A 14,461-nucleotide genomic window follows, 5' to 3' on the forward strand; every position below is an offset into this window, starting at 1 on the left:
TAAAGTATTTGTCTTTCTTTCTTTGTAGTGTAATATTGTTAATGTAAAACAATTTGCATCATGACACTTTTATCACAGTTTTCGTCTTTTTCTCAGTATGTTGCATTTCTCACCATGTCTAGTTCATCACAGCTACAGTGTGTACATCACAACATTTATCTTAGGCTCGGGGTTTTACTTGTTTATAAAAATTGTCTTCTTTCAGCCTGTATTCACTCCATTTAAGAAAAAAAAAAGGCAGCCAGAAACTGTTTTGGTCCAAACTCCAGTAGTTGTCACATTCCTTGCTAACTGTCCTGTGTATTTATATGTCTCCTAACCATTACTCGATGTTTCGGTGGCATTTCTCAGTTTTATGGCTCAGGGAGGTTGTAGGAGCAGCTTTTGCTGCTCAAGCTGCCAAGCAGGGAAGGACTGTGAGGCTTTGGAGGTGAGGTGAGCTGACACAGATGTGTATTTGGGGCAGGTCTAGGTGTCAAAGCTGACTGTCTGCTGTGAGCAAAGAGCTAGACTTAATGTGGACAGGAACACGGTGGAGTTCACAGCAGTACATTCTGCACAGCCTGGGAAGAGAACCTGCAGAAAGGATTGCTCAGGAGGAGCCTGGTTCAGGTTATGAGTGTTCACTGCCGGGGTTCAAGCCCCAGCTTCTCCTGTCTCCAGTTTAGAATCCTACACTGTCCTTTAGGGAGATTGAGCTTGACCCTTTTTCCTCTCTGAAGGACAGAAAATTGCTCAGGCTCCTGTTGCTGCATTAGGCTCCTATCTGCCTCATGGGCAAAGTCAGAAAACATGCCTCGCAAATCTCCCAGGGCTGTGCAGACCAAGATCTCCTCCAATTAATTCAGTCTGAGGGAGCCTGGGGACACAGGAGCCAAAGGGTTCCCGTTGTATCTGTGCGCTACACTCCGGGGCAGTTCGTTCACAGCTTCCTTCCCGCTGCTCCACTGCTGGGAGACCAGGCACCAGCAGCACAGGAGGAGAAAGGGTTCCTCCGTCAGACTTCGCGTCCAGCTCTGCCCCTTCCCGCAGATGGAACCCAGTGGGAGTTACTCACTTTCAAATCTCGTTGTCTCCATGTAAAAAGCAAGATCTCAAGGAATGTTATGGGGATTAGACAGAGCAGTGCTTTTATAAATCTGTTATGATGCTTAGCAGTGACTGACAGAGCGAACACTCAATACGTGTTAGCTGCTATTATTAATGCGTAGTGTATGGGTTGAAAATGGGCAAAACATGTCTCAGTAAATTTCAGAATATTTTAGTACACCTACCCCAGCTGTTCCCACTGCCACTGCAAAACTGGGACCAAATACAATGAATAGTACAATATAGGTACTTAAATTTCTCATTTATTCATTTGATTAATATTTAGCACTGTATTAGATGCTAAGAATATGGTGATGAACAGTATAGACAGATTCTTTTTCTCATGGATCTTACTGTTTAGGGGGGTACATATCACAAATAAATATTGATTGTCTAGGTGAACAAAATGAACAGGTGGAAGACTGTATGGGGTAATGCTGAGATGGATGGATGGATGGATGGATGGATGGATGGATGGATGGATGGATGGATGGATGGATGAATTTATCTGGGACATCTCACCAGATAAAACACTTCTTAAAAATGAAGTAAAAGTGTGACTTTTAATGAGCCCTTGGTATTTATTCCTAAAGTTTGTGGGTAAATTCTCAACATGGGTCAGGAATGTAGTACAGTCAGGACACGTGGAGCCAGCCTGCATAGGAGTGGGAGGGCGTCCGCTCTAAGCTTTTCAGGATCCCATGACCTTGGGAGCCTCTGTCAACTGAAACATGTTGGTTAACTCTGTCCTCAAAGTTGTAGACAGAATGTCTTTTCTCCAGGAACATGGTTACAACAGTGCTCTCACATCAGCATCAACAATTTAATCTATTAAAAGGGGTGGTGGCAGAGAAAGCCATATCTCTTGACTCCTATTTCTGTAAGGGAGTAAGAGGAGTTGTTCTCATCCGGATTTTACAGAAAACAAGGCCCAGAGCCCAGCCTGTCTCCAGGTGCACAGCTCATTGACACTGAACCCGGACTAGATACAAGCACTCTGACCTTAGCCCCATCTAGCTTCCCGCCAGACAACCAGCATTCCCATCAAAAATATTAAGCTGGTGCTGGTGATAGCTACAGCGGTATCTGTAAAATACAAACCCTGGCTCTCGCAAAGTTGAGTTTGACTCACCAAGATGCTGTGGGACCAGCTGGCTGGTTTTAAACCTGTAGCGAGAATTCGGACCCTTCGCCTCCCAACCCATAACAAGACAGTCGAGGCAGACTCCAGCTCATCCCCTCCCAAAGGCACTAAAATGTTTATGCGACATTTTTACCTTCATCCCAACTTTGTAAACATCCAGGAATTACAATCAGATGACCAGTTCCATGTTTTCAAAGGCTTTTTCATCCAAGACCCCACCCTCATTCTGGAAGTCCTGCCTGAGGCCACAAAGCAGCCTTCTAAAGGCTGACCTCCCAGTTTTCGGTCCTGTTTCCCTGGCTGATTTGGGAACAACTTGATCCAACAGCAGCATTTTCCCCAATACAGAATGAAGCAGACAACACCCCACTGGTTTCCTAAAGCCCTTCTTGATCTTTTACACTGGTTCCCCCTCCCATATGTTACACTTGCCCAGGTTTTAAACATCTGCTCCAAAAAGAGGTACACTTCTCATCCAGAGCCTAGCAATGTGGACCAAAGTTCATGTGACATATTGCAGAGTATGTTTAGTTGCAAATGCTATGTACAGGCTCTTTGAAATGTAGCATGTATGGCACCATGTGACACACGGTTGCCATGGCAATACACTTTTTGGCTGAACTACAGCATAAGCCCATGGAACATACATTGCTAATATGAGACTCTGCCCTGTGCTAATGCACAGGACACAGCCAGTCTGGGATCTGGAGCTCAAGGGGTTTCGCATGCAGCCTGAGTGGCAGGTACCCTCTTCCGACATGTGCAAGGAAGATGCGGCCCCCCCTCCAGGCCTGCGTCCCAGGCCCAGGGCGGGCTCTGCATCCTGCCATGCCTGGAGACAGCATTTGCTTGAATATCGGTTTGCTATATTTTGTATCAAAGGGGGCCCCAGCTGAAAACATTTTATTTTGTAAACTGAAGTGAAAAATCAGTTTATGGCAGATCTTTTTTTGAATAATGACATTCTTTTTTCCCCAATTCCAGAATTCAACAGTCATGAGCAGAGCTGAAAATTTTAAAGAAGTTAAGTACCTCCTTATTCATGGAACAGCAGATGGTGAGTTTCAGTTAATTAGACTTTTTAGTATCACAGACAGGTTTGCAATTTCACTACTGACAAAACAAAAGCATGAGGGGCAAGACTGTTACATCTACTTCAATAAAACAGTGTTGCTTTCCACAACTCACTTGTCTTGGGCTAAATGGGATGCTGAGTCCTGGAACTTCAAACAGTCCCTTTCTTCTTAGGCCTTTCCCACCCTTCCGTATCAGAAAACTGGAGCTGCTATTAGTGACTTGATGTTTCCTTTCTCTCCCTGCAGATAACGTTCATTTTCAGCAGTCAGCTCACATCACCAAAGCCTTAGTGGATGCTGGAGTGGATTTCCAGGCAATGGTAGAGCAAAACTGTGTGCTAGGGGCGGGCACTTGCTGGCGGGGTCTGGTTTCTCCTCTTTGGGGTACTGTACATCAGAGAGATGTGTATCTCCTCTTTGGGATCCTGTTCCATCCCAGGAGACAGGGATGGAATTAAAAGGGTTATGGTGCCAATGAGAAGTTGGAGAAGTGATATCCTTGAGCCACAGACAGTGATGTTCAATGATATTAGAGTTGGGGGCTGAGAAGCACACCGCTGCATGTCTGCTCTCCTATTCATGTGTTCAGTTTCTCCCTATTTTGATTCAGAAGTAATCACTTACTCAGTAACCGTGTGGCAGAGTAATTCTGAAGTGAAACCAGCATGATAACAGCTCAGTTCAAATATGAAAATCCATCTCTGTCTTATGTATTACCAGCCATTCTCACAGTGGAATATTAATAGTCAGCACGCTTCAGGTTTTACAGTTGCCATGTTCTCTTTTGTTGAACAAGCACAGGCAATAAACAATTAGGCTTGTTTCATAAAGTCGGAAATGGCTAAAGTAGCTGTTGCTTATACAGGAGGAGGTTTCTAGGTATTAAGTGACATTCATTTTCTGCACAAGACCTTTTCTGATTAAGAAGAAAAAATATAAATATATATATAAATACACATCCGTATGTGTGTATATATGTGTATGTGTTGCACTAAATGTTTTTGTGTAAAATGCTTTCCTGTCTGTATTAGCTAGAAAAGCCTGCTTTCCCTCACTCTCCTCTAACACACGCACTCTGCTGTGTGCTCAATCCAAACGGCGCCCACTGTACAGGAGCGAGACAGGCATTTGGTACCAAAACACCTGGTGAATATCCTTCAGGTCAGATTGTTATAAGAGGTTGAGGTTTATTTTTTCACTCTTCAAAGAAAAAACATACTTTAATTAAGCAATTTTTAAAAGTTGATTTATGTCTCCATAATATATATTTGCCTGATAATGACGTCCCAGTTGCTTAATGTGGTCTGAGTTGGTAAGTTTTTGCCTTAGGTCATCAACACTTTCTACATAAATGTCAGACATATAGATAAAAAAACTCCAGTGAAAAATCTAAGTGTTTCCAAATAACACATTTGACTTTTGACTTCACTTACGTTAAACACAGATATGGAATACTGAAGTAGATTTTTCTAGTTCCTTACTGATATCTATTAGGAAAAATGGCCTTTTAAAAACTCATTTATTTTAATACAGTTTATCTTACTACAGTGTGGGAGAAATTTGACACTTGCTAACACTTAATTAAAACTAGTGAGCTTAATGGGATAAACATTCCCTCCTGTGCTTGATATGGTTCTAAGTGTCCTTTGATTCAAATCTGAAAATGGATTTGGATCTTTTTATTAGAATATACATATCCTTAAAACACTGTGCAGTAAAGCCAAATTCACAGTGAGTTCTCTCAGCACCTTCTGTAGGACAGAACAGTATGCCCTGGAAAAGCTCTGGTGGGGAGAAGGGGGGATTAGACACCCTTGTCGATCACGTTTCAGTTCACACACTGATTCGGGAATTAAAACATCCTGTTTTATTCTTTGTGTGCTCATGAGAGCTCATTTGAATTGATTGGGGGGAAAAAAGACAACTGATCTCCTAATTCAGACCTTTTTCTTTCTCTCTCTCCAGTGGTATACTGATGAAGACCATGGAATCGCTAGCAACACAGCCCACCAACATATATATACCCACATGACCCACTTCATAAAGGAGTGTTTCTCTATACCTTAGACCGCGAAACAGCATGCCATTTATAGCTTATTAAAAGCCATTTTGTTTTTATTATCTTAAAACTGCACTGTCAAATGATCTTTAAAAAAAGATACTCCAATCAAGAAATTTAAGGTTAATTTTGTTCCCAAATTTCATATCTAGAACCCTAAGTGGGGACTTCTGTCTCTGCAACAGATTATTACCTTACAGAAATATGAATTATTCAGTCTGGTTATGTTTATTATTTAAAATCATTTCCACATCAGTCACTGAGACAACTATGAATTGTTTTCATGGGAGCTTTGCATAGGTTTCCTGGGAAGCATTTTATTTTTTTCTAACTGGACTAGTGCAAATCTTGTTCTCTTCTTTAAAGAGATGGCAAAATGTGGGCAGTGATGCCACTGAAGCAGGGGTAAGAGGGGGTGGGGAGAGAAGCTAGCCCGGCCTGGCTGGGAACTGGAGTCCAAGCCCGCTGACCTGCCCAGGCTCCTGTAGCTCCTCTCGGAGGGCTGTTCAGCCAGAATGGCACAGTTTTCTGAGAAAGACAACTCACTCAAACTGTCTCAGGAAATCGTATATGCAAAGCACTGACTTCTGAGTAAAACCACAGCTGCTGAACAGACTCCAAAGAAATGAGAGGGAAACTGTCAACAATGCAAGGCCCCCAGGTGCCAGTTATGGCTATAGGTGCTACAAAAACACAGCAAGGGCGATGGCAAAGCGTGGTGAATGTACTTTAAAAAATATTGATGTTTCCTCCTGAAAGAGGCAGCTTGGAACTGAGATGTGAACACCAGCTTGCCCTGTTAAAAGATGAAAATATTTGTATCATAAATCCTAACTTGAAGGAATCCTTGCATCAATTTTTCTTATTTCTTTGAGCATCTTAATTAAAAGAATATTTTTACTTCCTTGGACTTGTTTTTAAAAATTAAACTGTAAAATGATGTATTATTATTCTCATTCTACACACTGTAGAATTTCTCCTGGTCATTTAATAAATGTGCCTTCATTTTTTCAGAGGTAATGAGTTTTGTGTCTTGAATCAGACCTAAATTACTTTGGCATATGAGCACATGCATCCAAAAAGGATACATGTATTTTGCTTGTTACCCCAGACAGCCTTGTAAACACGGAGAGTTCAGTTATTATAAAAAATAGATACATAGAAATGTGTTAAATTAAGCAGTTCATACGAGTTCCATCCAATACATATATAATTTGTTACCATACATTTATAGATATATAACTTTTGAAAAAATTAACCTAAAAATAATTTTGGTTATTTATATAATAACTTATAATTTTATTCCAGGTAAGTATGATGAGGCTTATATTATAAGAACAAATAATATCAACAATATCATCTTGGTAGTGCTGATGGCTCAGTAGAATAAAAGAATCAAGTGAATCACTTAAGGTTTTGACTATTTGTGGGTCACAGAACTGTATTAATGAAAGCATACATTTCGGATGCTGACTTTAGCTTAGCAGAGTAATGCCTAGATAATTGAGGAAACATGATATTTTTGCTCAATTATCATTCAATTATCTGCCAAATGGCCTCATTTTTTAAAAATTGATTTTATAAACTTAAACTTAGCTTCATACCATTTGCTGGAAAAAGTTATTTCAGACAGAGTGAGCTATAGCATAAATATCTTAAAATGGAAGAAATGGAAAAAATCTGTTAACTTAATATTAAACTGGTGAGTCATGCATGGGAATGGACAGAGGATTGTGAAATTCAGCTTCAATTGTATTTTCAGAGCACGCCGTTGAGTAGCTTCACTTTAAGTCTCAAATCTCACTCATCCATTGGAATTATAAACTGACATTCAAGTCTGTAGGGCTCTTGTTATAATTTCTTGATAGAGTTAATCATAGTGAGTGGCTGGACCAATCTTTGCAGTTCTATATCCAGAACAGTAGTCATAGAGCATATGTTCACATCCTGGACTGAATTAATAGTCATAAAAGCAAATTAAACAGAAATTCTCCTTTTATCTTAATTGAAACCATATACCATACAACATCAGATATTAATAAGACCACTGTACAGTAGTAGATGTACAATATCAGATAAATAACAGATATTAAGACCATTGTGTAATATCTGATACAGTACAATGACTGACTTGATATTATTGTACAAGTATTATACAATATCAAAACTATATGAATTCATTGTTTCTTTAGTTTCTAAACATGCTAAATGTTTTCTCTGGATCCCAGAGGTAATAAACAATCTCAGCATATATTTTTTGCATAATTAAGAATGCAAATGGTAATAATGTGACTGAAGTTAAAGTAGATTTCATTTGACCTTCCTAGGAGAAGGTTTATTCTCCAATAAAAGTTTTAAATTAGGGTTTTGGAAAAGGGAGCTAAAGAAATTGACAAATAAATGAGAGATAAACTTAGTCTGAGGGCAAGTTTGAAACACCCAGGAACTAATAATAACATAAGCCGTTCAGATTTGCCTGTCATTGACGCTGCAGCTTTAGGAGGCACAGGGAGGTGAAGATTCCTTTCATAAACAACCTGTTCGAGTGCACCAACACCCAGGAGTGCACACACCAAACGAAGGGAGAAACAGTCCCACCTCTTCCATGGGTACAGTTTGTTTTTCAAGTCTTGATCAAGATTTTTAGAAAATAATTTAAATTACTTCTGAACATTTTTTGTTGGAAACCTTCCTAAAAATGATTACATACCTCCATACTTTATAAAATATCAGGCACAGAATAGAATTCAAAGTATCCTGGAGGACTCAAGGTCACCACCAGAAAGATCAATTAACACGTCAGGCTGTATGTCATTCTAGGTGTTCCTTTCTTATTCAGAGGTTGTCCCTGAGGCTACTAGTTCCACCACTTGGCTTTTGCTGCTTTTGCTACAAGCTGATTTGAGAATTCCAATTTGTAAAGCTACTAGATTTGTACAATATTTAAGATTCAATAATATCTAAATGAAAAACATACCAAAACACAAGAATGTGTCTTTTCAGAGTTTAAAGTAAGAGGATTTTGTTCTGCCAACTTTGTGACAGTCTTTTAGCAATGTCTGAGAACATTTTTACATATGTCCTGAGTGACCTGGAGTGTGTGCTCAGGATTTCTGAGGGATACAAATGGTTAAAAATGAGAGATGAACATGGGTAATAAAGCAGAACATCACGACCAACATGAAAACCTCAGAGAATGGTATTAGTAAGACCAATGTCATGCTCAGTAGAAATTTATCATCTTTCTGCATGTCACCTTTCTGTGATAATATTTAAACTCAAGAATTTAAATTAATAAAAATAAAGATAATTTCCTTACAGTTAGATTGAGAAGGGTATCTTTTTTGGTATTACAGACTTGAAACTTCAACAAACTGAATTAAAGTTCTTAATCTACATAATCTTTCATCTGAAAAGTCAACCCAAATTTGTCAGATATTTAAAGCACACATATAGTGAGAAGTGTGACCCACCAAACAACCCAAACTCTAACTCTTCCATTAAGTTTCTCCTATCCAAAGTCATGATATTTGCAACTCATAAGCAAGGGAAAAAAGTATTTCATTGAGTAGGTTTTGGTTTCCAATGTTAATCACAGAAATATGAGTGACAAAGAAAATGTAATATAACTGAGAAGGCATATCACACACCTTAACCTGAGTCTGACTGCATGAGCTAGAACGAGTGCCCTGTTTCGGAGGAAGGCACTCACACCTCACCTCCTGCTGGAGATGCAGGGTACTGCAGCTGACGTTACCTGCACGTAGGTTAGAGCCTCAGAGCCACCACTCACAGAGAGAAACACATTTAAAAGACCATTACTTAGCCTCTTTGAACCCCAGTTTCTGAATCTGAAAGAACAAAAATACCTACTTCACAGAATTTTGCCTTTCTGTAAAGATTACATATATATATTATGTCTGGCATTTTATCTCTATGCCTGGCACCTTCCTTCCCCCTGTTCCCTCCTCCTAGTCACAACTATCTAGCTTCTACTCCTAATTTGATGACTCCATAAATTGCTCAGATTTTCACTTGAGCCTTCTGCATCCACAGGTGCTAGACACACCTTCAAAAATAAGCATTTATTTTTGTTCCAATACTAACATGTGAGAATCCTTTTTGGATCTTTAATCATTCTTAATAAACTGAGCAACAAGATCTTCTGGTACACTTTACTTATAATTCTGTCCACAGCCTTTGCTGGGTGGGTAAAGAGCAGAACACAAAACTAGGCTCTGGAGAGTTACAAAGGAGGGATAAAACGCTCTTCCTACCTTCAGGGAGCTTACAAGCAAATGGCAGGAACAAGTGACATGCTACACCCACACCTGATGGCAAGACCACACAGATACAAAGCCAAGTCCATGGTAAAAATGGACGTAATGAAGAGAATAACAGGATGGGCAGGGGGAGGTGGTCTCAGGACCCAGGTGAGCCAGCCACTGGCTGAATTTCGTACTACACTTAGATTTCTTCAATAGTCTCAGGATTGCCATTGATATGCTTTTCAGAACATTTTTTTAAAATACAACCCAAAACATAGTATATAAAGGAATGCTCTACATAAAAGGATTTATAATATAGCTTTTGTATCTGGAGTGACTTACTAAGTACCCAGGGAGTACACTTGAGCCTGTTTGGGTTCAGTCTTAATAGAAGTTTATAGACCATTCACAGAGAGTCATCCTCAGAGCAGCATCCCTAAGGAAGAGATTCCACTTTCCCCCCACAATGCTCTCCACTGCCAAACTAACCTTTCCAAAAATTCATGCCTCTCCATTACTTAAAACTCTTAGTGGATAAAATTCAAATATCCTAATATAGAATTTAACATCATTCATAACGTTTTCAACTTGTGTTTCTATCTTTTCTTATAGGTCTCCACTACCTTCCTAACGCTCCACCATATTGGGCTGTTTGGTGGCTTCCAAATATGCTATATATCAAATATGTCAGGCTCCAGTTATAACACACACTTTAATTTTTATTTTATTTTTATTTCAATACAGACATGTGTTTGAAAATCTTCGCAGTTTTTGGAGTAGTTTTCCTTCCCCATTCCTATCTTAATTCATATATAACATTTCCCTCAAACTCTGCCCTACTCAAAGTTCCATCCTTGAATTACTTACTGCTTTAATCATACAACTTGGTATATATCACATTATGTTATAGATATGTGTCTACCCTGCCCCTAGAAGCAAGTACACATTCCCATTTTCAAAGTCCCAGCACAAAGGACAGTGGCCAAAGCACCAACAGAAACTTGAGTTGGAGTGACAGTTGTATCAGTGAGCTACAGCTTTCTAAGGAAAATACCCAAAGAGATCTGTAAAATAAAGTATTACCAGTAATCCTAAATATTGGGATTTTTCAAATATTAGACTGAGTACAAGTAGCTTTTCAACATAGATATTTAGAGAGTCATCATATTATTCAAATTAAGCTCATAAAATTTTTAAATGGTTGTAATCTCATTTCGTTCCATTGGGTGAATATATGAGATAGGTATATTGGAAAACTTGGAGAACAATTTTGCAATGTTAGTAAAATAGTCAAGTGCCCAGGAGCAAATTAGGCTAAAGTTAAACAGAAAGAGAAGTAGGTCAATGCAGTTAAGAAAAAAATAAGCCACACTTTTAAGAGCCAAGAAAAATTCTATAAGATCTTAGAGATCATGTAGAAATGTAAGTTGTTTGTGGCTTGTCAGTGGAAAGTTTCTATCAGGCTATGAATTTAAACTACATCAAGGAGATATTCAGATTATATTTAGGAAAAAACTTCTCAATATCAAAGGCCGTTAAGTAGTAGCAATTACAAAGTAAACTAACGAATCAGGAGAAAAGTATTAACCCGTACGTTAGAGTTCTGAACGCAACTATGGCTACAAAAGAGTAATGGTGCCACATGACCTGTTGTAAAACACAGGGAGGAGATGAATTTTAGGAAATGCTTTTGCCATGGGGGGTAAAAACAGAAGTCTAAGGTGTTCCTATACTGAGAAATCCTGCTAATGACCTTGAAAACTTTTACTGGTCATGGGAGCAAGGCTAGGTACCCAAGCTATTGCTCTCTGGGAAAATGAAGACATACCTTCTAATACAGTTCTCAAAGTATTCTATTCATAAAGTTCAAATTGTATTAATACTCTTGAAATGTCTACTTCACCAAGTTTTCTTTACATCAAGAATGTCAAATGTAAATATTATGTTCAAACAATCAAAATGTTCTACATTGATTTACTGATTAACACTACAGGGGAATAAAGAGAAGACGCATGCATCACAATTTAAAATGTGCGAGAAAATTAGTTAGGATAAATATTTATTTCCACATAACAGTTCTTAGTTGTGAAAAACACAATATCCTAGTCACATTTACACATTACTTAAACTTTGCAATAAATTACATTCAAGATATTCACTAATTTTGACCAGGAACCTGAAATTAGAAGGAAATATATAACACTACATTTTTCTTATATTTTATATGATTTCAAAATATTAGAATTAACAGGGATATCATTAAAATTCACACAAGAACAAAATGGCTATAAAAATACTCAGAAATACAGAATTTCATTGGATATGATTGCTTATTGAAACAGGTGACCATGTGAAGGTTCTAATTCACTATGATCATTTTTAACAGAACAGTTATTAAGATATTAAAACAGTAGGCTGCTTAAGGGACTGACTGGCATGGACGGCTAGTCTAAATCATAAAACAATGGGAATGTTTACAATGTAGTATCTGTATTATAAAATATACAAAGGCAACACATTTGGAATGGAAAGTTTCTGTATTTTTTCCTTGGCATTTATAAACACAGGCTTTGTTAACTGCATATTCTTTGTATATTTTTTAGGCTTATGTTTCCATAAAAGAAATGGCTCCTTAAAAGACTGTGAGGGGAATTTTTCAGAAGGTATCAAAATGTTGAACCTAATGAAGGTTTTGTTCTTGTTTTTTCCCCCCTCATAAGCTTAATCACAAGAGCATTTTTTCCCCCACTTTTCATGTGCACTTATACACAGAATACATAATGAATAGTTTGGAAAAGCGACAGGGATCTGAATGATTATCAAATTGGATACTGAAGATCACTGGTCATTCTTAGGGAACAAGAGTACTACGAGATTTAGTCTTTATTAACTTCACATTCATCTAAAACAACAGAAATACCGTATTCTTAGTAATGCTAAAAAATTCTTAACTTTTCTTCCTCTTATATAAGCTTAGTGAAGATGATTTCATATGAACTGAAATATCTGCAGAAACTTTTCAAACAGAATCTGAAATTTTCATTTAAAAGATTATTTTTCTACAACATGCATTTAATTAAAAAGTGGAAAAGAGCTTTGTAGGAAAAAAATTTCAAGGGGAGACCTGTCAGTCTAACATTAGAACATGATTCAGAAGCAGCATGAAGCAGTACATGACCTTTAGCAGCAGCAGAACTGTACAGAAGTGGAATTTCATGTGCAATGACTCACCATTGGCATTCCACGAGTATGTGTATAATAGGTTTATTTGGAAAATATTTGTTGTCAATGGGAGAGAAATTTAACAGCGTATTTCTGATAAAGGTTTTTTTTAAATCTCACAAAACTTACAAAGTTTTTCTAAAGCATTTCATACAAGCCCAGTATTTATTTGCTCATATAACCACAACTTGAATTTTAAGCAAACACTGCTTGACTCTTTGCATTCATGTCTGATTCTTTTAAACAAGTTGTGAATAGGTTTCCACATATTTTTCAAATTTAAGTTTTAGTTACATATAAATTCTTAAGTATTAAATGTATCATATTAAATCAAGGAAATGCATAAATTCAATTATTAAAAAATGTTTTCCAACTAAATCTTTGATTTGGATATTTCAAAATAAGTCACAAATGCTAAGCTATACAAAATAAGAAGTAAGACTACCTTTCAAAATTCTTCGCAATGAAATTACCAGGTATCTTCAGGTCACTACAGTAGGAAAATACAAACTAGGTAAATATGACTTATCTCTTTAAGAAAGCTATTGCTCTCATAAAACGGACAATGAGAATCCAGTGTTTACAAATGTCTAACACACAGCAAGGAATGCAGAGGTTCTTGCATTAGCTGTTGTATATGCTCACAAGTGTGTCTCACTGCTCAGAAGTTTAAACACAAAAATGAAACAAGTATTGCACTACTTACAGGACGGAGGTGGATTTGGGATGAGAGACAGAATTTACAATACATGATCAAAGCAGTTTTATTAATAATTGTGGCACTCTTCTCATATATTTGTAAAAAATAAATTGAAGATCAAGTCATAGACAAGTCTCCCTGTCAACACCTTTCTGTGAGTCAGCTTTCTTCTCTTTTCGGCTTTCACTGCTACAGGGGGAGAAAAAGAGAAATGTATTACTGCAATCCAGCAAGGCTACTGTGAGATTTGCCTGCTCAGACACAAACCCATCAGCCCCAAAGCGCCACAAGGGCCCTTAGGCATTGCTCTTTCATGCTGTGAAGCACACATAGATAGATAGCAACTATTAAATCCTCTGTACTCAGTGAGATAGACACCAAAAACTGCAATAAAGGGGAAATTCATAAAACAGAAACCAAAGCCCAGACATTTTTAATACAGTTCCAAAAGCATGCAAGATTAATACCATGGTTTTCATTTGGGCAATTGAATCACTGATGATTATTGAAAATGCCAGTCATGCCCCATCTTGAGACAGCACTGACACTATCAATGACACAAAAGAGATGTCACAGAAGGCATTTCTGGGCTCTGCTGCAGGTGGCCCATCCTCTATGCATGGACTGGATCCTGATTCTCAGTGAAAATTGTGTCCTGGTCAGTAGCACAGACACACCTCTGCAGGTCTGGGGACATCTGTGCTGTCTCTTAACAGAGAGGCCCTCTTCATCAGAGGAACAATGTTCTACCTCACTCAGTCCAGAATAAGCTCATTCCCAAGTGGATTCTATTTTATCTATTCTTCAGTTAATTTTAATAGTGGGCAAGCTGGTTATGTGACTCTCCTATTTTTGTCTTCTTTTTCTTCAGTACTTTTCTGATGTACATTTTCCTACTCTCAC

General features: G+C 38.0%; 2 protein-coding genes across 4 annotated transcripts in view; one reads left to right on the plus strand and one right to left on the minus strand.

Moving 5' to 3' along the window:
- DPP4 (dipeptidyl peptidase 4) overlaps positions 1–4,493 on the plus strand; it is a 75,148-nt gene extending 70,655 nt beyond the window's left edge. Inside the window, exons 24-26 of the mRNA XM_087819397.1 lie at positions 3,218–3,290; positions 3,556–3,629; positions 4,341–4,493. Of these exons, the coding sequence (XP_087675523.1) occupies positions 3,218–3,290; positions 3,556–3,629; positions 4,341–4,493 (300 nt within the window). The remainder of the gene's footprint in view (positions 1–3,217; positions 3,291–3,555; positions 3,630–4,340) is intronic.
- A 7,824-nt stretch (positions 4,494–12,317) lies between these two features.
- Positions 12,318–14,461, minus strand: part of SLC4A10 (solute carrier family 4 member 10) — a 142,112-nt gene continuing 139,968 nt past the window's right edge. For all 3 annotated transcript variants that reach the window (XM_087819813.1, XM_016196641.2, XM_087819814.1), the window contains one exon: positions 12,318–13,747. In XM_087819813.1, coding sequence (XP_087675939.1) covers positions 13,681–13,747 — 67 coding nt within the window. In that variant the 3' untranslated portion in view covers positions 12,318–13,680. The remainder of the gene's footprint in view (positions 13,748–14,461) is intronic.

The sequence above is a fragment of the Miniopterus natalensis genome, chromosome 8 (genome assembly GCF_054644295.1).
Source record: "Miniopterus natalensis isolate mMinNat1 chromosome 8, mMinNat1.hap1, whole genome shotgun sequence".
NCBI lineage: Eukaryota > Metazoa > Chordata > Mammalia > Chiroptera > Miniopteridae > Miniopterus > Miniopterus natalensis.